This window comes from Corticium candelabrum, chromosome 9 (genome assembly GCF_963422355.1).
Source record: "Corticium candelabrum chromosome 9, ooCorCand1.1, whole genome shotgun sequence".
In the NCBI taxonomy this organism is placed as follows: domain Eukaryota; kingdom Metazoa; phylum Porifera; class Homoscleromorpha; order Homosclerophorida; family Plakinidae; genus Corticium; species Corticium candelabrum.
Genome location: NC_085093.1, coordinates 1,179,430 through 1,201,468, shown reverse-complemented (window position 1 = coordinate 1,201,468; position 22,039 = coordinate 1,179,430). Strand labels below are relative to the sequence as shown.

General features: G+C 40.2%; 4 protein-coding genes across 4 annotated transcripts; 3 read left to right on the top strand and 1 right to left on the bottom strand.

The window, feature by feature from the left end:
• Positions 1–218: 218 nt before the first annotated feature.
• Positions 219–3,338, top strand: LOC134184653 (SUMO-conjugating enzyme UBC9). Its single transcript, XM_062652398.1, has 7 exons — positions 219–331; positions 419–482; positions 548–567; positions 632–704; positions 2,707–2,816; positions 2,870–2,949; positions 3,155–3,338. Exons 1-7 carry the CDS (start codon positions 266–268, stop codon positions 3,228–3,230), a joined length of 489 nt encoding a protein of 162 aa, XP_062508382.1. The 5' UTR covers positions 219–265; the 3' UTR covers positions 3,231–3,338.
• Positions 3,339–3,403: 65 nt separating this feature from the next.
• On the top strand, positions 3,404–5,031 carry LOC134184651 (F-box/LRR-repeat protein 2-like). The gene has a single exon (XM_062652396.1). The coding sequence runs from the start codon at positions 3,478–3,480 to the stop codon at positions 5,011–5,013; it is 1,536 nt and encodes a 511-aa protein (XP_062508380.1). The 5' UTR covers positions 3,404–3,477; the 3' UTR covers positions 5,014–5,031.
• Positions 5,032–5,115: 84 nt separating this feature from the next.
• Positions 5,116–6,348, bottom strand: LOC134184652 (uncharacterized). The gene is made up of 2 exons (XM_062652397.1): positions 5,734–6,348; positions 5,116–5,440 (listed from the first exon to the last, which is right to left on the bottom strand). The coding sequence occupies exons 1-2, from the start codon at positions 6,243–6,245 to the stop codon at positions 5,116–5,118; spliced, it is 837 nt and encodes a 278-aa protein (XP_062508381.1). The 5' UTR covers positions 6,246–6,348.
• Positions 6,349–6,358: 10 nt separating this feature from the next.
• LOC134184642 (integrator complex subunit 1-like) lies at positions 6,359–21,866 on the top strand. Its single transcript, XM_062652383.1, has 46 exons — positions 6,359–6,474; positions 6,540–6,572; positions 6,630–6,845; positions 7,039–7,235; positions 7,440–7,589; positions 7,731–7,914; positions 8,156–8,237; positions 8,299–8,494; positions 8,566–8,711; positions 9,512–9,656; positions 9,803–9,979; positions 10,826–10,934; positions 10,986–11,106; positions 11,490–11,567; positions 11,631–11,785; positions 11,908–12,007; positions 12,300–12,452; positions 12,512–12,569; positions 12,636–12,760; positions 13,585–13,714; positions 13,767–13,931; positions 14,074–14,223; positions 14,512–14,658; positions 15,484–15,579; positions 15,639–15,827; positions 15,884–15,983; positions 16,348–16,512; positions 16,565–16,637; positions 16,706–16,797; positions 17,003–17,104; positions 17,166–17,290; positions 17,508–17,552; positions 17,618–17,794; positions 17,889–17,955; positions 18,013–18,511; positions 18,571–18,676; positions 18,913–19,106; positions 19,379–19,496; positions 19,688–19,821; positions 19,885–20,029; positions 20,225–20,406; positions 20,954–21,159; positions 21,212–21,282; positions 21,410–21,501; positions 21,558–21,667; positions 21,727–21,866. The coding sequence occupies exons 1-46, from the start codon at positions 6,435–6,437 to the stop codon at positions 21,834–21,836; spliced, it is 6,255 nt and encodes a 2,084-aa protein (XP_062508367.1). The 5' UTR covers positions 6,359–6,434; the 3' UTR covers positions 21,837–21,866.
• Positions 21,867–22,039: the final 173 nt, after the last annotated feature.

The following is a 22,039-nucleotide window of genomic DNA, read 5'->3' as shown; positions in this document are numbered from 1 at the left end:
ATATAAAAACCTTCGTACTAGAAATATAAACCTCTGTACAATGTGCTAGAAACTTAATAATTTTCTTTACCTAATTAATTAAACTTTAATAAACGGACACAAATGTTGACAATGGTATCTCTATTCAACAACTCAACAGCCCGATGTCAATATTCTAGCGTGCTGTTAGGAAGTTGCTTACTAACCAAGGTCCAGGCATTGCATAGCGCGTGCATTCAAGCGAGCCTTGACTAACGCGCGTTAATTGAACTGGCTCAAAAGCTCGATGTCCGGTATTGCTGTAGGGCGGCTTAGCGAAGAGCGAAAAGCTTGGAGAAAAGATCATCCCTTCGTATGTGACCTTTTGTACTCGCTCTTACGTCCTGACTTGAAGTCTACTATAATCATCCTTCAAACGCTGATTTCGTCATTTTTGTAGGGTTTCGTCGCTAAACCTACGAAAAATCAGGATGGAACGCTTAACCTGATGAACTGGGAGTGTGGTGAGTCTCGTTTGATTCTCAATGAAGTGTAGGAAATGTAGAATAATTTTCGTTTCATTTTGCAGCGATTCCTGGCAAGAAAGGAGTGAGTTATGGACACGGCGTGGTTGCTCAGTCTTATTGTGTGATAGAGAGTGGTTTTCTTGCAGACTCCTTGGGAAGGTGGTTTGTACAAATTGAGGATGATATTTAGAGATGATTATCCAACGTCACCTCCTAAATGTACGTCTAGAATTAACTATTTCTGAAATTCGCAGTATCTTGTCTGTCTGTTTCTTAGTCTGACTGACTTTAGGCTAAGATAGAATACCCTCACTCTAAGATTCAATCTAACTCTAAAGGAAATGATTTTCTAAACTTGCTAAGTTAACTTCAAATTGCTAAAGTATGCTCAAGCCCAGGCCTGTCTGTAGGTGTGTTATCAAACGTGAAATTAAAATCAATCTATATAACAAAGCTGCTGTCTAACAGTTACAAAAGCATGACATTACATTCAAGCTTACAAATACAATGTTTAGTAAAAAGCAACTACGATATTCACTTTTAATTTTAATTTTTTAAACATGCTGAGACAAACTCCTTTAAAATTTTCTTGTAAGCTTTTTTATTTCTCTGCTTAGTGTTGCTGCCTTTTCTTTATTACAAAGGTTGTTCTCTGCCTTTGTGTTGCATCATTGAATGCTGAGTTTAGTTAGTCACATTTAGGAGGAGCATCTGAATGGCCTAATATGTTGGATGACTGTTTTGTGAACTTCTGACAGCATTTATAGTCTTTTTCTTATTTTTTGTCTGTGTTTGCCTGTGTTGTTCCTGTTTATCTATCTGTCTGTCTGTCTGTCAATACATATATTTTCAAAGAACAACACTATTACATTCTAGTCTGGCCCAAACGGTCGACGCCATAATTTAACTACGTGTGAATGAACTGTCAACTGTAAAGATCTTAGAATGTCCAAGCCTTGCTAACTTTCTGCTAATGATGCTAGCATTACATCTTTGCAAAGCTACCGACATGCATCTATGCCAGAATGTCTTAAAATCATGACTGTTCTTTCTTCCCTCTTTGTCTATAGACTGAAGTGACAGGCGGTGCAGGAATTGAGCTGCCTCTGAGCCCCAACGTCCGAAGTGTTCGAACACTAATGGGATTTGGTTAGAGGGGAGGCCCCAGACATCCCTTTCTCTAGCATATTTCTCTGATTTCTTGATCTCACGGGTAGCTGTGGCCGGGCCGTCTTCCTGAGCTGCTCGAGAGATCACATGTAGTGCCCATGGGTGGGCCACCGAGATGTCTAGCTCAATGTCACAACCCTGTTGAGCGTCAAAGACAACGATGACGGGGCGGTCGTCACTATTAACATAAAGATTCCTCGGTTCTCGCTGATGGGACATCTTCAAATGCTGTAGACAGTCGCTCCAAACACTAGTCAATGTCTCATGAGTCCATATTGGCCCACCGCCGGTCTTACATATGAGAAGGTCATAGCCATCTTTATCAATATCTTTGCCGCATTCGCATATAGGGACAACAGAACCGAGGGGGCATTTCAAGACCCAACCTCATGTGTATTGCTAAGCGAAAATCGCTGGGTTTTAATGCAAGGTTTGCAGAAGAAGGTATTGAGTCAAGCCATGCGCCTGCTCCAAGTCCCTGTAGCGACCTGAACCGAGCATAAATTTCAATATAAAAAATCTTAATACAGAACATGCTAACAACTTTAACAGCTACCATTGTTGAAGTGACCACAAAAGATCTATCTGCTTATAAGTCTGTCTGCTTTGACTGTCTGTCCATCTGTAGGTTTGTCTCATTTGTTTGTTGGTCTTGTTGTGTAACTAAGTACAGTGCCTTTGTGTCAGTTGTTTGTCATACTAGTAGATAATTTACAGCAACTGTTGCTACCAGATGGATTTCAACGTTTTTCTCAAACCAATTTAATTAACCAACCAAGCCAGAGCACAAGACTAACACTTCTTTCCATTTTCTTACCATTTTTTCCTTGCCATATTGTAGTACTAAAATGGTTTAATGAATGGAGAGAGGTATGTTACAACACTTTCCAGTACCAGTGGTTGAGAATCACCACTTGTTTATGTGAAATTAGTATATTGTATTTAATTACATGTAGCCTAAACAGTGTATTAGTTGTCTGCATCTTCTTCCTCTGTGTGTTTGCTGCTTGTTATTTGTCATATTATTTCTGTTGGACTATGGCTTTTACAGGCAAATTTGAGCCTCCACTCTTCCATCCTAATGTTTACCCATCGGGGACAGTCTGTCTATCTCTATTGGATGAAGAGAAAGACTGGAGACCAGCAGTTACAATCAAACAAGTTCACAGCATTTGTTCTTGCTCACTCCACAAGCTGAACTTTCTCTTGTTTAGATCTTGTTGGGTATTCAAGATTTACTGAATGATCCAAATATAAAAGATCCAGCCCAAGCAGAAGCATACACAATTTACACGTATGGCGCATGAGTAGAAGAGCATATGATGATTAGATATCTAAAGTCACTACCTAGTCTAGCATGAAGTCTGTTGACTGTAGCATGCACACACACACACACACACACACACACACACACACACACACACACACACACACACACACACACACACACTTGCTCACACTACGGCCTTTATATCACTTTTCAATTTCTATTACTATAGACAAAACAGAGTGGAATATGATAAAAGAGTTCGAGTGCAAGCAAAACAGTTTGCTGCAAGTTACAATGGGCAATAGCATTTTAGAGACTAGTGATCTCGTTGCTTGTTTTTACTGCTCCAGGTTGTTGTATGCTATTTGACTTACTGTATTTGTTTACAAAAAATCTTGCTGTTACATAGTTGAGTTTGTGTGATGAGCACACCTTGGAAAATATATAGAGATCTACTAGTGAATGATGGAGTAGGTTTGCTGAGCAATCCGGGTATTTTGTTGAGTGTCCCGGAGTTATGAAAATCATTCGATGATGTTTTAGTGCTAGTCGATGGACTTCAACCATCTGTCCGACGAGCTTCTGCTTCATGTATTTGTTTACTTAGACCAGTGTAATCTGTTGCGAATAGCTCGCGTATGTCGTCGATGGATGAGAATTTGTTACGACGCTCAGTTTTGGATGCACATTGATTTCTTTGCGACGTTTCCACATTGTGATATCAATTTAGCACTACAGCATCTAGCGACGAGACTAGACGCAGCACGCGTTCGTTCTCTCGATTTGACACGCTGCAGTGTCTCTCTTCACGGTGTAGACGTGATCATGCAACGGTTTTGTAATATCGACGAGCTCTCATTGTCTTGGTGCAAGAACAGGTTGGCAGACGAAAGGCAAGGCGTTGTGTGGACTGTCCAATATCTGACGACTCTGGTGCTGGCCGGTTGCACGTATCTGAGGGATGAAGATGCTGTAGTTATTGCAACATGCTGCAGACAGTTGAGACATCTTGATTTGTCATACTGTGATCAGAAACTGACAGACGGAGGTGTAATCTATTTTGCTGAGAATTGTCACCATCTTGAGTATCTCAGTCTCAATTCTTGCACTCGGTTGACTGGCAGCGGTGTTAGTGCGTTTGGTGCCTCTTGCTCAAAGTTACAATATTTCAATGTGAATTCTATTGAAAGACTAACTGATCAGTCACTTGTAGAAGTTGTTAGTCAAAATCCAAATTTGGAGAGTCTGCATTTGGATTTTACTGAGCATGTTAGCGATGTTAGCATTGTGGCCATTGCTAATTCATGTAATAAGATGAAGGATCTGCATTTGTTCCTCTGCTTTGATATATCTGATGCGGGACTTGAAGCACTTGCTCATGGATGTAGAGATCTACAGTATATTGGACTTTTTGGGTCAGATGGCGTGACTGATAGTGGTGTGCAAAGCATTGCAAATGGATGCCGGCATTTAGACCATTTGGAAATCTCAGCAAATCGGTCTATTAGTGATGATGCTCTCATTTGTGTGTCACAGTGTTTGCCACATGTGAAGCATCTTCGATTTCGTCAGTGCAATAAGATCACACACAGGGGAGTGTTGAAAATATTGGAGCACTGCACTAAACTGCTAACGCTCCTTTTACAGGAATGCCCGTCAATTGGTAAAGGAATGAACCCTAGGGTGGACTATGATATCTTTAATACCGATAATTACAAAAAACTACCGTCCAGTTTAGCTATGCTGGATCTCAGCATATGTCAAAGTCTTAGCGACAGGTGTTTGTGGCTCATTTCTCGTTTATGTCCATCTCTTCAAGAATTGGATGTGAGTATATGTGGTTTGTTGACGGATAGTGCTGTTCTAGGTATATCTCAGCATTGCTGTGAGTTGGTCAGCCTCAAGCTTCACTGGTGTGTTCTTCTAACTGATGAAAGTCTTGATCATGTTGCTCGCTGTAGCAAACTAAGGCGATTGACAGTTGGATGTTGTGATGAAATTACAGATGCAGCTGTTGATCGCCTTAGACGGCGTCTCTCTGCGTGTACAATATCTGGCATGAGACGTTCAAACTCTGATAGACCGTGAACTAATTTTGACTATTAGTGTATTTGTAGAAAAGATATACATACAATATATACCAAAGCCCCTTCAGTAAAACATAATAATTTAGTATCAATTATACTTGTCTCACTTTCGTGTGGGTCTTTTCATCAGTTCCCACTGGAGTCTCATCTGATTGCTTTCAGTATTTGATTCCAGTTTTATTTGTTTGTTGTCTTTGGTAGTTTCTACAATTTCTCCTTGATGTTCTGCTACCAATCGAGCATTTTGCAACCTTGCTATGCTAGGACTGGCTATATGGAGTCCTTGCTGGAATAACATCCGGCTGAGATGGTGTTCACTCTTCACTCGACACTGCACTTCTGCTCTAAGCCTCTCTCGTTCCCTTTCCAACTGTCGCAATTCATGCAATCTTTCCTGCTGATGTTCCTTCCTTGCTATTTCAAAACTCCTATACACATGTGATTCCTGTTTAGATATCCAAACAATGACCTAACATTTTCAAATGCAAAGGAACTGTACAATCTTTTTGGTAGTTCATGCAACAATTTCTTATTAAATTTGTTGTTGTTTACTAATCCTGGGCTTGAAATAAATTTTAGAAATGTTACTTGAAACATACTTCGATAATTTCTTGTAAACCTAGCAGATGGATCAGCACAAATACTGTAGTTGTGCAGTACAGACAGTATAACAGTAAAGTTTATTTTCTTACATCATTCATTTCATTGATTATCACAGTACCTCTGCAACTGTCTCTGTTTTCTCTTTTCTTCTTCTATTCGCCGTCTCAAGTCGTTTTCTTCAAAAGCAATAGATATTGCTGTTTGATGTACATGTCTAGTATCCTTTGCATCTATGTGCCTTAACACATCAGCAGTTTTCAAATTTATTTTGTCTTTTATGGGCATAGAATCTGATGGAATAATGTTTGCTGTAGTTCTACTTCTTTTACTTCCACGAACAGAATGATGTAGTAAAGTTCTAGCAGGATCTAGAGGAAATGTAGTCGACCTTAGTCGAGGAAGGCGATGAGGAGCCTCCATGGCCATAAGTTTCTTTTTTGTTCGCTGACTCCTCCTGCAGGCGTCTTCCCTCGCTAAACCATTGCGTTTGAAAGTCAATTGTTCACGTTGTCCTTGCAAAACTGTGGAATCCCAATAGCTCATTCCCACTTCTGTAGCTTTTACTTCCCTGTGCTTGTGCATGTGCAGTTTTGCTATCAGAGACAACTTGTTTTTATGAGTTTCTTCCATCAGTTTTCCATCAAAAGTAAGAAATTCCTCGTCCTGTCATTGCTACATCACACACCAATCTTCCACAGCACAGGTCCTGTAGCTCCACCTATCGAGAAGCTGATTATCCGGGACTGTCGAGGGATTGCCAGACGTTTCTTTTTTGCTCAACGTCGAAAGAGGCGCGATAATAAGTTTCTTTCTTCCAAAATGGATAAACGGGGTATCAAGCGTCAGATGAAGGGAAAAGGTGTATAACTCTTTGAAAACCGTATCCCATCATTCAACGTTTTTCTCGATATTTTATTTCTGCAGGACATCTTCCAGGAGGAGAGTTCATCATGCTTGGTATACTTGAGCGGTTGCTATATTTGCTGTACATGTTATTTATGTGTCTATACACAGGTTCCAAGCCTACTGGAAGTCGTGGCGTTCTCAGTGAGTCAGACAGCTTGGCTGCGGTTGTTCATCGCAAGCGAGCTGTAAGAGAAGGAGATGAGAGTCGGTCTGAGCCATTCGGCAAGAAAGGAAGATACGAAGAGCCGGGCCTTTTTTCTAACCCTCACAGAATGGGAGCTTCTAGTCAAGCAGCAGCAACAACATCGACTCTAGTTGTTGATGGTAGGTCGCGCGCGCGCACACACGCACGCACACACACGCACACACGCACACACACGCACACACACACACACACACACACACACACACACACGTCACGTCACGTTGAGCTTACAGCAATGGTAGCTATTATACTGTGTTTTATGTACATTGATGATCTGCATGTGGGTTTTGAATGGTACGTTTGTGCTTCTAGTTGCTCCGAGTGACTTGCTGGACAGTGTGTTGGAAGAAGACAGTACTGGTGATGTAACACGTGCTGAGGGTATGATTTGTGGGGCTGTGAAACAGTTAAGAGCAAGTCGAGGTCGATGTGATTCTGCTGTCTATTTGGCATTGATGTCGTTGGCAAAAGCAAGGCCAGGATTGTTCATGAGGACAAGAATTTTGGATGTAATGCTAGCTTTTGTTGACTGTACGTGTATATGCCGTTCTGTTAGTTTGTCTGTTGTTCTGCCTGCTTGTCTGTCTGTCAATATAATATTTTTAAAATTAGAATAAATTACTACAGGCTAAATCATGAACTAAACTGCTAACATAAAACACATGTTCTATGGGGTTGTACCATCTGTGTGTTTACTATGTTGATGTCTAAAGGAATTTACTGGTCTACTGAGGAAGGAACCCTCTAGTGGAGGTCCTGCAGCATTCAGAGCAAGATTGTCATCACAAGTACCTATTCTATCAGCCAATGTCTTAGCATTTGTATTGCAACATGACCGTAACTGGCCAGAATCGATTCCTAAGGTACAATATACATAGGCATTTCTATTAATAAAAGGAGTGAAGTAGACTATACTTTGGTTGTACTGCAGTGATTAGTATTTCTGTGCACCATTCAGTGTCTTCTGATCTTTTGTGATTGGTAATTTGTGTTTATGCCAACAGGCTTATGTTGAGGATTCGCTGGGTGACAGAATATGGGTGGACAGTGAACATTGCCGTGAATTTGTTGACAACATTCTGACTGCATTTGAGACAAGAATGCCTGCAAATTTTCGTCAGTTGACTGAATCGATGCCTTCTACTCCAATAACTATGGCAGTGTCAGCTGCAATAGAAGGAACAAAGGGTAATGACTTGTTATGTTCAGAAAGCCAGTACGACTAGTAGTTTGTGTGATATTATCTGTCTATGTTCGTCTGTTTGTTTATGTGCTTGCTGATCTATTTGTGTGTTGTTTGCTTGTTTGTCTGTTTGTTTTCAATCCTTTGTTTCTTAGTTTCTGCCTGACGCTTATGTGAGCATCGGCATGCACATGTATGATGCTTGTGTAAAATTTTTGTTTTACTGTTTGTACTATTTGGCTTTAGATCTAAGTATTTCTGACCAAACTACTGAATTAGGCACTGGTACTTCCTGTAACACTTCCCCAGTCATCAAAGTAATGAACCGGTCAGTTGAATGTTGCCGGCACTACACTTGCCCCACCTCACCCATTGCTGCTTACTTCTAGGTTTCATTCACCTTCTATCAAACATGTAGTCCAACAGTTTGTTACAAAGACACTCAATGAACAGCTAAGCTCACGACAAGCAGGAGAGCCGAGCATTTCTAGGAAAGCTCTCAGATTTTTTTGTGATATCGCTGGATATCCGTCTGTACGTCTTACATTGTCTCAACGTCTGGAAATGTGGTTGCAAAATCCAAAGGTTTGTAGATGCTATTATAGTGCCGAAATGTTGAGAAGTTATGTGTGTTTGTGTGTGTGTTTGTGTGTTAGTTGACACGTCCTGCACAAGATTTGATGCTGTGTATTTGTGTCAACTGTAATTCAGGAGCGGGAGAAGATCTTGATACAATAAGTCAGTTAGTGCACATTCGAATCAAGTCAAAGCCACTGGCTAGTCATTACATATCTTGCATCAAGTGAGTTTAACACATTAATTGTATTGCTACTTTAATATGAAAGGTCAACACACAACACTGTTATAACAATGTTACATATGCACAGATGTCTAAGTGGCTAGTCTGGTTCCCATTTATTAATAGAGACATGCTGCACTATAATAAGGCTGGACTGTAATCAGAGCTTGTGCCAAAGTAACGAGTCATAGAAAATGGGACTTTGTAAGAGTCACATGACTGAGTGAGTAATGTACTCAAAAGGGGCTCAGGCACTTCTGGTTTGTGTACGGTTGTCCACGTGTGTATGGTTGTCCACGTGTGTATGTCTGTTTGAAATGTGTTACATGCTTTCGATCCTGTCAAAATGGTCCTATTATGGAGTATTTGCGTATGGTCAGACATGGCAACCACAGACAATAGATGAACAGTCAAGCACAAGCTGCCAACGTTTATGACTCATCGGCAACAGGCAACATGAAAGCAATGTTCTTTCTTGACGCACTAAATTACCTGGAGCTTACCAGAGGTGACTTTCAAGTCCCATTTGTCTTAAATGCTGTTATTTGATGATGACGAAACAATTGTAGCAGTGTTTGAATGTACACTTTGTAGTGTTTAAGTAGTGCAATATGGCATCCAAATCTGTAATACTTCGCAACAAGTCGAGTATGTTTCAGAGGGTTTGTAGCTGTAACAGCAGGGTGACAGAGGGTTTGTAGCTGTAACAGCAGGGTGAAAACAGTTGCTAGTACATTTGAGACTTTATTCATTGTACTTTAATTAAGTGATTGTAACAGCTTGTAATTGTGAACATTTTATAGAGAAATGATTCTGCAACACAGCAAGAATCCAGCGTTTGCCTTGAAATTCATTGTCTACAATGAGCTATCACAGACATCACGGAACCCTAACAACATGGCTCTTATCTCAATGCTTTTTCAAACAAAACCAGATGCAGCATCAAAGGTACCCTGACTGAATTTACATGTAGAAATATGTTTGGTTTTGGGTGCGCTTTTGTTAAACCTGCTGTTTATCCATCCATTCATCTTGTTAATTGGCTAACTATTTTACAGTTGAGTTTGCAATTTTTGTTGGTTGTCTTTGTGCAGGCTTTGGCTGGCGTGTTTCAGGAGCTACTTGCAAGGAAGGAGGACTTTTTACGAGCTCTGCGTGGCTTATTTAGAGAGATAGTGAGAGTTTTGAGGCACGACATGGATTTTGGTGCATTTTGCTTGTCATTGCTAAATCAGGATTCGCCAATAACTCGTGATGAGCACGGAGTTAAGGTAGGAATTAAATTTTGTTTGATGTTACAGTGTACCCAACCTTAAGTCATTAAAGCTGTATTTGTGCTGTATAGTTGGTCTATCTAGGGCACGTCTCCACTAGGGCTTAAACATGTTTACAACCTGTTTAAGTCTAAACTTGTTTAAGAATAATGGTGTCTCCACTACCGTTAAACTTGTTTGACTCTAAACCTAAACAGCTTTTGCTAAGCATGTTTCACAGGTAGTTTAACGAAAGTGGTTTAGGTTTAACAGTCACGTGATATAAATGCTCGTTCCGAAGCGGTGGATGTTAGTTCTTTCACGCTGTTCTTTCTCTTTCTTTGGAGACTATTGGAAGAAGACAGTACTAGGCAATGTCAGAGAGTGTGTAGACTGATGCAGAGTGTCAGGAGAGAGCCATTTTGGTGAAGACAGAGACGTGTGTCTGTGATTGTTCTTCAGACGACAAGAAGATGATCTCCGACTGTCTGGTGCACAAGAAACAAATTCGCGGGGTACAACAAAGTGTCGAATAATTCTTTTAATAGCCCGGAATAAATGGAGAAGTGGAGACACTGTCTACTAAACATGTTTAGAGTTTAAACATGTTTAAGGGTAAACATGTTTAAAGAGCAACAAGTGGAGACACAGCCTATTTATCCACTGTTTATCTGTCTGTCACTTTGTTCATGTTTTTGCTTGCTTGCCTGTTTGCATTTTATTATGCTGTTGAATCATTGTTCTACAGACTATGGTATGTATGTATGTATGTATGTATGTATGTATGTATGTATGTATGTATGTATGACAGCACTTTTGTAAAAACTTTAGTTACTTGAAGCAATCACAACATTCTTGTTGTAGACAAGGTATGTCTTATCTGTGACTGACCTAATAGCTGTGGCTCTATTACTGAGTGTTACGCCATCTGTAAAGGAAGTGGCGGCAGCATTTGCTAAAGGAGAAAAGAAAGGTTTTAAAGAAACACTAGGAATGTTATAATTTGAACGAAAACCTTTTGTAGACTTGGATGTCCTCAAAACATTTCATCAGCAGGCGGCTTCTATGCAACGTGATGGGATTTGGTGGTTACACACTGTTGTCCCTAGTCTGGCTCAGTTGACTAAAGAAGACTATACGCAATGGTAAGGTATTGTTCTGCAGGTCTTGACAGACAGGCTGGTATGCAAATGAGCAGGTAGACAGAGGCAACAACTGAAATAAGTGACTTATGTTGCATCATTTAGTGTAATTAACATCATCATTCATGTCAAGTATGATGACTTTTGCCTTAGGGATAGAAATGTACTAACATATTTGCTTTATGAACAGACAGACAAGCACACAGGTGTGTAGGTTTAGTAAGTGTAGTGGATAGACGGACGAATGAGCAGACAGTTGTTTATCAGCAACCAGTTACATGATCTAAAATTTTCAAACTGGAGTGCATGCTTAATTTATTAATTATTTGTTGACGTACATAGTGATATATTATTTATTATCTGTATAACATCATGTGCTTGTGCAGTGTTCGAAAGATACTGTTCCTTGAACCAATGGAAACATATTACTTAAAGGATGGTTGGCCGGGTGAGAATGAGCGAAAGTAGGTTTACCATAGAAGTATGCACCGAAGATGGCTTTGCATGTTGCTTTTCCATTTGTGTAGTGTATTATATCGTCTGCTCAATGAAGTTGCAATACTAGAAGACACACTGATGCGTGTCATGCTGCTTGGTTTAACTGATCATCCTTTAGTGCCACAAGATGCTCAAGATATTGTTGACAAGATGGTGCATAGAGCAGCTCGGGCGTACTCAACAGGTACACCATGCTCTGGCTTTTGTGCTGCTTGTAGGTTTGATTGTATGCCTATTGGGTGTTTTCATTTGTGACGTTGTTGTGGAAGTCATTTCCATGTTTCAACAGTTTATTGTTGTGTGTAGACTTACCTACTATTCCTTGTATTGAGCGTGAGGAGCTGATTGACACTGTGTTCCAGTTGTCAGCATACAATTACCCGGAAGGCATCCAACTGCCGCGAGAGTAAGTTGGAAGTGTTCATTGATGTTGCTGTTAGGTCCTCTAATACAATTGTAAGTTAGCTACATTGTGTTTGATTTAACGTGTCTGCTTGTCTGTTTGTCCGTTTGTTCGTCCATTTGTCTGTCTGTCTCTCTGTCTGCTTGTCAAAATTTTGTACTCATACAGTCTTAATTGTAATGTGCTAATGATTACATCTGTATGTCTGTTTCTGATCTGCTCATTTGTTTATCTGTTATTTGTTATGTATTCACATGGTGCATAGAACTTACTGGCATCGTACTGTTTCATTCAGCTATTACCCTCCGAAGTTGGCTATCAGCAAAGTCTATTGGAAGTCTTGGTTGGTTCTTCTCACACTCTCAGCTTGTAGCCCTACAACAATTGGCCGTGTTGCATGGGTAAACTACCCAACGTTGCGCTGCATGATGGAAATGGTTATCACAAAGTACAGAAATAATTGTCAGTTTTAGAGAGTACATCTATAGTGTTTTGTGATGTTGTTAGCAATTACTCATTTCCACCCTCTGGGCAGACAGATGAGGAGAAACAGCACGAGTTGCAGGTATGTTGTAGAGTGTTTGTATTAAATGTAGTGTTGTTGTTACCAGACAACTATCTGCTTGGGTAGATGATTCATCAGGAGAAAGAGGAAATACTGCTGTTTGAGAGCTATCTTGCTGCAGCTACGACTAAGGAGAAGATTACAGAGAAATCCAGTCACCTACTCAACCAGCTGACGAGGATGGATCCAAGGTGTGTTTAGTTCTATGTAGTTTATTTGTCTGAATGGAGACATTGACAGACAGACAGACAGACAGACAAACTGGAAGTGGGCCTATATGGACTCATGAAACACTATCGAGCGTATGGAGCAACTGTTTACAGCAACTAAATATGACACATCAGCGAGAACCAAGGAATAGATATATTAATACTGATGACAGACCAGATATCATTGCATTTGATGCACAATCTGGGTGTGACGTTGATCTCGACATTTCAGTGGCTCACCCATGGGTCAAACATTATTTCCCAGGCAGCTTTGGAAGATGGCGCAGCTGCAGCCAAACGAGAAGCTGTGAAATTACAGAAATATGCTGGTGAGTTGGACATGTGGGGCAGATCCTCTAACTGTATTGCCCTAGTTTTTGAACATTTTGCAAGATGGGGACATGATGCTCTTCAGTTCCTTAATCGACTGTCCATTCTCTCAAAAAGATGAAGGTGGAAGGAAGAAGAGCAGAGAGTTCAAGACGTACTGGCGTCGCTGTTTGTTTATAGCATTGCAACGATGCAATGCTAATGTGATTAGTAGAAAATTACGAAGAACAGGACAGTTTAAAATCTCTCTGAACGTTGATGAAGCATTTGTTAATTATAAGTAGTTGGGGTTTGTTGTGTGGCCCATTGTGGGCTTTTGGACTGGTGTTTGGACAATTATACTGAAATAGTGCCGATGGATGAAAATGTATGTATTGACAGACAGACAGACAGACAGAGACAGACAGACAGAGACAGACACACATATTGAATAACTCATTTGCATTCTTGCTTTTTGTAATTCTCCTGTTTTGTAGAGGTTTGCCAAGGAAGCCACCTTCTCCTGTCACCGATCAATTGAAATTTGCTGCCAAACGTATGTCATTAGGTCACAGACTCTGCAGGAGCAGAGATCCAGATTTTCTATTAGACATCATTCAGAAGCAGGTAGATAATAGTGACATTATTGGATAGGCTGTGTTTATGTAACTTTGTTTAGGGAACAAGCCAGTCAATGTCTTGGCTTGTGGATCTCATTCAGTCCAGTTCAGGTTCATTGGACCTTCTTCCTGTGCAATGTCTTTGTGAATTTCTTCTATTGGAATCGGATGACAAGGACAAAGAACATGGTCATAAAAGAGATGCAAGAGCAAAAAAGGAACAGGTTGACAATTTGGTGCTTATTATGCGTGAATATTGTCATTGTACAGTAAGTAGGATTTATTGACAGACAGACAGAGGGACAGACAGACAGACAAAACAGAAGGCTAACACACTGAGATAAGTGTGTTGTTTTTTCACGTTAGGGTATTGCTCAACAGCATCAGCTGCTAGATCGTCTTCACACAATGCTAATGGGAAGTCAAGCTGAAGCAAACACAACAGCCAGTATCATTGAATACTTTCTAGAAAGACTACATTCTGACCAGCCGCAAAGCAGAGTGCAAGGGCTGAAGGTGAAAATGTCAAGCATGTATCATACAGAATTACATTGTACACAACACCTTGCCAAACTGGGATCAGTGTAATTGAACTGCAGAGAGATAAAGGTCTGACTTAGGTGTAATGTTAAATATCACGTCTGGTTTTATCTCTCTGTAATTCAATTTTTGTAGTTTGGAAGTGAAGTGTGACTAATTCTATTTCTGCTAGAAACACTAAGTGCAACATACAAGCTTGTTTTTTATGAACTACACATAATTGACATTTAGAGCTCATTTGCTGAGATTTTATCTTGTTTGTAGGGTTTGAGGCTTATCTTATGTGGTCCTCAGCAACCTAGCAATGAAGAATTACTATCCGGAAACTCATTCAGTTGGTTGTTGGAAGAGCTTCCTAAGCTTCCGCACTTCCAGGACATTAGGAGCACTGTGTGTGCTGCAGTGAGAAAGGCCAGTATTTCTGTCAGTGGTGCTGTGTTCTGTGTTTTTTTTTGTCAGAGAGTTCATGGTTGCAGAAAGTTGGTGTGAGTGCTGCTGTCTGATTATCTGTGTCTGTCTGTCTGTCTGTTTGTCTGTCTGTCTGTCTGTCTGTCTGTCTGTCTGTCTGTCTGTTAGGACGTTATCGCCATTGTTGCCTTCTTGAACGTTGACGTTTTGCATTGAAGTTTCGTGCCTGGTGTCCGTTCTTTGTGGTGTCTTGGAGTGAGAGCTGTTGATTCCACAGTATGCCAGTTGGACAAGTTGGAAGTGGGTGGTTTTCCTGACGAAACTTTCAACATCAAGATCGGATTCTGGACACGTGTCTTTGGCGGACACCATTTTGTGTTGCGTTGTATGTACAGAGCTAAATTATGCATGGGAGTGTCAGGACGTGTGCACGACTGTTAGTCTAGCTCTATGACTCTTGAGTCTAGATGTTTTCTGCGCCACAACTTTGTGCTGCATTGCAATTGGTAGGGGCTACAGTTACGCCCATACGCTTGTTAGTTGTTGCAGCTGTATGGAAGAATAAACCACTGTCTGTCTGTCTGTCTGTCTCATTGCTTGCATGTCTTCTGTCTGGTTATACCATGTGTGAGTTAAACTGTTTGTCTGTTTGTTTGTCCGCTTGCTCTAGCTCTCACTCCTATTACCTTATTTATCTCTGTTTGTTCACTTGTCAGGCATGTCTGTATTATCTGGTGCTGCCTGATGTTTTGCCTGATGTGTTCTAGTTTTGTTTATTCCTACTTTGTTTGTCCATAACCAACTTCTCACTTTTTTATGTTTTGACAGGCTTGTAAAGTTGAGACAGACGTTGTTGTAGTAACAGCATATTTTGTATTTTTATCTCAACATTACATGGACCGGGACCTTATCATCATGTCACTGGTTTGCCGTACTTTAATATCTTCCAAACAAACTATTTTGTGATTGTTGTATTCTGTAAGGAACTAGCCCATGTCATTACTTCGCGTTCATTCCTCTTCGACAGGCTATTGTCACCAGTAGAGACATTGCTGCCAGCTTCAATGGCAACAGATCTGAGGGACAAAACACTTGAGGCTTTGAGTAGTATATTTGCTTCACATCTGCGTGTCGCAGTAGAGAAATCGGAAGCACCAGATGTTGAGCAGATGGTTTGTGACTGTGGTAGAGATTTCTGTTTTGTGTATGAGTGAGTGATGTATTGCAGGAGTTGATCATTGTTCAGTGGTCTGATGGAAAGGCAGCAGTTTTGCATTGGTCAGTCATACGGTCCATAGTGGTATTGCTTACGCGAGGACCTCCATCTGGTATGAATGATGATCACATATCTATGAGATTCTTCTCTTTCTTTGTCTTTTTGTTTATTTTTCGTTTGTCTCTGTTCGTTGTTTGCCATTCCATTTCTGTCATTGATTGACAGAAATTGTATACACAGATGGGCAAATTGAAGGAAAGATAGATGAATGGAGAGACAGAAACAAAAATCTTTCGAGGGCTTTATGTTATAGTTATGTAAATTGTGATGCTTATTTTGTAAGTAATATCTCAGTAGCTTTTTACTGGTACACGTATGTGCAGGAGTCTATTGTGACATTTGTCTTATTATTTGATAAACGTTGAGTTGCATTTTGTTTCTGTCTATTATGTACTTAATTAACTGACTTTTTACAGACAACCAGCAGTACTACTGGGAATTGATAGAAGCTTGGTTCCCAGAGAGTGGGCCTCAACCAGTATGCTTCATCATGCAGACAAGGGAACCAGCTGATATCCTTGATGATCAAGGGTTGAAGTTATGTATGATTCGGTCATCAGTTTCTCGACTGATTAATGCAGGTAAGTCATGTGTACGTGAGGTGTGCCAGACTTCTTCATGAGGGTTTTATAGCTGTCGCAGCATCGACACTCGATGAGCTACTAATATTTGTTCAGTCATTTGGCATTCCTGTGGAAAGCATGAGGTATGCACATAGATAGGCTGTCAGGTGGTCAAGAGGTTAGAGTTGATGGTACTTTCTTGTGCTTGTAGCCATCTTTTGCACAAGCTAGATGAAACTGCAAAGGAACAACCACATGCCCTTCATGCTGTTCTGAATGATCCCAACAGTCCATCAGATTCTGGTTAGTGCTTTGCTTTATTATAGATGATACACCTATCATACAAAACTACAGGTACAAAAGCAGGCCAGTTGCGATGTTGTGGGCAGGGAAATGGTAGGAGCAACAACCTAGAGTTAGGATAATATGCATGGTTGAATTATGCATTGGGACATGTTGTGAAACTGTTGTTGTCATAATTTATACTCTGATTGTTTCTTGAATGCAGGATACTTGTCACGACTTGTGGATGTTGAGCAGATGAGAGGTGCAACAGGTGGGGACTTATTCAAGTCCCAGCTGGCTGGAGATGAATCGAGTGTGCCTGAAGGTTTACTAACAATGAGACTGAAATGTAACTAGAAACATCTCTTGTACATACATTTTTATAGATGAGAGTGATGTTGACTTTAATGACGATCTTCGTCAAGAGGAGAGTGAGATGGACACAGAAACAACGACTGATGTGGATGTAAAAGTGCATGATGTTGACTGGTGGACTGATTGTATATTGAAGGTTAGTGCTGCTATGATAGCCACAACAGCTAGTCCTCTAAGTTCTCTAACTGTTAGTGTACACAGTGCATTAACAATTACCCACTTGTAATGCATATGATTTTGTAGTGAAACCAATGTTAATGAAGCCTCAAAGTATGCCATTATTTGTCTCATGACTGTGCTGTTTGTTATTTGTTTAACACTTCTATAAGGTATAACTGATGTCTCTAATGCAGGTTTTCCCTGACAATGTGAATTGTTTACAGAAAGAAATGCAGCATGTGAGTTGTAGAGATTTCTGAAATCTTCTGTTTCATGCTGTAAAGTGTTGTTTAATTAATTATAGGTATTACAAAAGAAGAATGGATCTAGTGAAATCTCACAGAAAGATGCAGCTGCTTCTATGGAATCACTTGTGATGAGTCTGATGGGTCTTGTAGCAGAACATACTCCATTTGTGGAAATGTTGACTCAACATCAAACTTCAGCTCTGAAACTAGTTGCCCTAGTGCACAGAAATGTGGTACAGCCTGTTTCTCTGCTTGCCTGACTTTCTGCATGCTTGTCCTTGCATAGTGTTCATCATTAAGAGCTAAGATAAAGACCATAATGTGTAGGTTAACAGGAGCTGTGCTGATGAATGGAAGAAACTCTTACTAACATTATCATCATTTTCACTAAAAGGTGACTACAATATCTATTTAACTCATACAAACTTGTCATCAGTTCACTTACTTTCAGATGGCCCACTTTTAAGAACTGTGTCTAGATGTTGTAAAGAGCTAAGTATTGCTATGAAACCACAAGCTGCTGGATGGGGATTAAGCTCAACAAGAGAACAAGACTTTGTATCCATTGTTAACTCTAACGATTCACAGACTGCAGTCAAATCATGCCTTTCGTTGATGAAGAAGAGTGGTGATAAGGAAGGAGAAGAACCAGCTAATGCACTGGCAGAAGATAAGAGCCACCCAGCATTTAGAAATGATTCACAGAGGGAAGACTTGAGTGGCATTTTGGTTGACTGGCTGGAAAGACTTGATCCAGAGTTGAGTTCTGTAGACTTGGAGCAACAGATGGATGTTATATTTAGATGGAATAAACAGTTGTTGAGAGCAAACACTGGAACTTGTGGGCACACATGGCAGCCATATTTGCTGTCTTCTCTGACTCACAACTGCTCATGGAAGACATTTCAACGATGTGCTGATCACTTGCTAAGACCTCAAGCTGTGTGCAGGTTAGGTTTCAGAATCCAGTGAACTTGTTAACGTGAGGTACCATGTCTTGTTCTGGAAGGTTTAATCCTGTTGCTGTACTTGATGTTCTGGCATCATTTCTTCATTCACCTCGCATCTGGCAGGGCACAGCACCCATTGCAACAGGAACGGAGAGCTTCAACAAGGTAATGTGTCTACTTTGTTTTGCATGGATCTAGTCATACAGATGTTTCTATAGGGGACCTTGCATGTCAGTATTTGCACAAGCATGACCTTTACTGTCCTTTGTGATGCCTTGCACAATGAATCTGATGTACACGTATTGTTGCATTACTAACTTCTCTTCAACAAGAGATTGACTGATTTTGTATTGCTGCAATACTTTCTTTACTTATTGTCATCTGCTGTGATGTTCTGACAGAATGCTGATGAGGACATAAAGCTGCCCATCAGTAAGAAACAGGCTTGTGTTGTTGTCGACTATGTGGTTGAAGAGGCAAAAGATCATGGACAAGACTCGGACACAATACATAAACGACTGTCCCTGCTTCTATCATGCTGTAGTAACAATGAAGTTATGAAGGATCTCATTGGTCATCTTCACTCTGTGTCCCAGTAAGTTTCCAATGTTATAACTATTACTAAAGAGGACATTATGCAGATGATTCTACTCAGGAAAGATAAAGTTGTTGGTTACTGCATGGTTTGGTGAGCTAGAAAACCTGTAACAACATGCTGTAATTTAATTCTATTTTGTGTCGGAGTGATCAACATCATAATAATTTATGATTATATTTGAATTGTGGAGTTACTGTAATGAACAATGTGGAAAGTTGAGTGAGTTTTCTGGAAGGTGCTAAATCTGTGACATATATGTGTTTCTGCAGACCATGGAGTGATGCTATTTTGGTACAGCTATACTTGGCATTACCACATATAGCACCATTGCTACGTAAATTTTCAGTTATTGGTAGGAAAGCAGTGTCATACAAGGGAGCCAGTAAGGTAATATCACCGTGAAGAATTGCTGTATAGAGACATGCATCCCGTTAGTCCGGTACTGGAATAGCTCTTTCCATTATAAGACAATAGTTGAATGGTGCATCCTACACAGAGAAAACATGGATTTAAAATAATCATTTGGATTTTGATTCACTTATTGAGAACGTCGCTCAGATTAGTTGTGGTTTTTCTAGCTTGAACCTCTTATTCACCGGCTTCTCACACATTTGTCAAATGCAGATGTTAGTGGTGAGAAGCTACGGTGTCTTGAAGAAACACATATATTATGCAGAAGTCTTGCAGCAACTCATCCTGCTCTTATTATACGGTTAGTTACTATATACATATAATATTTACATTATGTGTACCATGGGTTATGATGTCATTTTAGGCATCTCCAGTTTATCTGTGGCCTCTTGAAAGGTCGTCTTCATTTGACTCCTAAGGAGTTTCAGCATCGTAACCATCACCTCTTTTTCTCATGGATATTGGGTATTCTTGATCTAGTGAGACCAATGCTATTTGAATGCTTGGAGGTGATTCTGTTATCTACTAAGAAAATTATAGACATATGGGTGATCAAAACAGAAGGCAGGCAGACCACAATGAGACATAACAGTTTGCTTGCTGTGAAAATTTGTCATTTTAATTTACAGTTCATATGACCAAACATTAGGCACTGACTGCAGGCTTTCTTTGGTGATCATTAGTTTTAACGGATGTCGATTTAGGAAGTCCATGATGCTTTCAACAAAATAATGCTTACTTACATGGAGCTGATGGACAAACAGTGCAGTTCTTCACAAGACAGAAGAATTCTGGTGACAACTTTTCTTGCTTTTCTGTGCCAATTCCATTCATCACATCCAACTCCAGCCACCTGCCTCCTCTTGGAGCACAAGCACATCATCAGGTACAATTTTCTTTTTTAGATTTTCATTCTGTGTCCTCTTTAGCCCCTCATTACACTTTCAAGAAGGGGCAGTGCGGGTCTATGCTCACACTTGAAGAGGATTATGGCTTTTTATGTGAGGGCACTGCCCTACAGGGGATTTCTAGATGATGAAATGAAAATTTGTTGTTTTAATTAATAGTTTGTTAACTTTTCTCCTGCATGGTAAGATTGTTACCATTATACCCATTCCAAACAAGAAACCATGGCAAAGTAGGAGCCCTAAAATCTGTCAAGGTCCAACTGCAATCTACACTGCTTTTCGTACAGGAAACAGTGTAGGTGAGAGTGTGCAGTCTTGAGTCTTAATTAATAAAACATACTGGTATAAACGTGTTGATAGTGACAAGCAGTTTATTAACATAAAGCATGTCATACATCTCTGTGGATGCACACATCACCAAGTCTTGTGTACTACTAGACATATGGCATATTAACAAATACTGCACATTTAGATTTAACATGTATTTACTTATTGCATTATGACCTATACAAGCATTGTTTATAGTCAACTTGCTGAAACATACCCTGACATTGGTCAGGCAAGAGCCATGCTCGAGTTTCTTTCATCTCACAGTCTATTAGTTTCTGGGACAGGAACATCAACTGAACAACCTGCTGCTGTTGCATACAACCTTGTGCCTAGTGAATGTGTCTGGGCACTGAGTCAGCTCACTCCCTTTATCAAGGCTTTGGAAGAAGACCGCACTGAAGGTAATACTTGGCAGCTGCTAGTCTCATTGCTGTTTATAGTGGTGTCTGTTAGGAGTGCTGGATGTTCTACAAGACATGAATAATGTGTCAACTAATAAAGTTGAAATCCTGGAACCATTTGAGGTAACAAACAACTGCAAATCGTCTTGCTGTAGATTAAGGCATGGGTAAAGGCAAGGCTTGGAACTCTGGGATTTACTGTGCACACTAACAAGTGTTTGGTGCAGTATTTGTATTGCTGTGTCTTTAGGCTCAGCTAAAGTGGCTATTGAAGAGTGAAAATGAGAGATGTCGAGAATTGGCTCACACTCTCCTCCTACGTTACATCTTGCACAATCCTCAGTTTGTGTTTTTGTCTCTTTCAATCATTTCTAGAATAATGGGTGTCTATGGTTTAGAGCTGCCAATAGAACTGTTCCGGCAGTGGTCAAGTGCTTTACTTCAGATAGCGCAGAGGTTGTCAATACAGCATTGAAGTATTTTCCGGAATATTTCATCTGTGCATCAGGTTAGTTCATGGAAACGGTAACAGACGTTATGTACTTCTTATGTAAGCTGTCTATTTAGACAATAGACAGTTTCTGTTTGAGCATGCCTTTCTATTGGCAGAGAGGAGGTCTGAGGAAGGATTGGAGTTTCTAAGAAGAGCTATAGCAGGAGTTGTGTCTACCATGTAGTCGTCTGCCTGTTGCTTTTACGTACAGTATGAAGATTATATCCTTGACTAGAATGACTACAATGTGAACAGTATTGTCAACTTAACTTTACACTTCAATTAAAATTGACATTGTCTTCCAATACCAAAAATAATTTGTTACAACCATATGACATCCACTTAGGACCTCTGCATAGCTTTACTGACAGCTCTTTTATCACAACA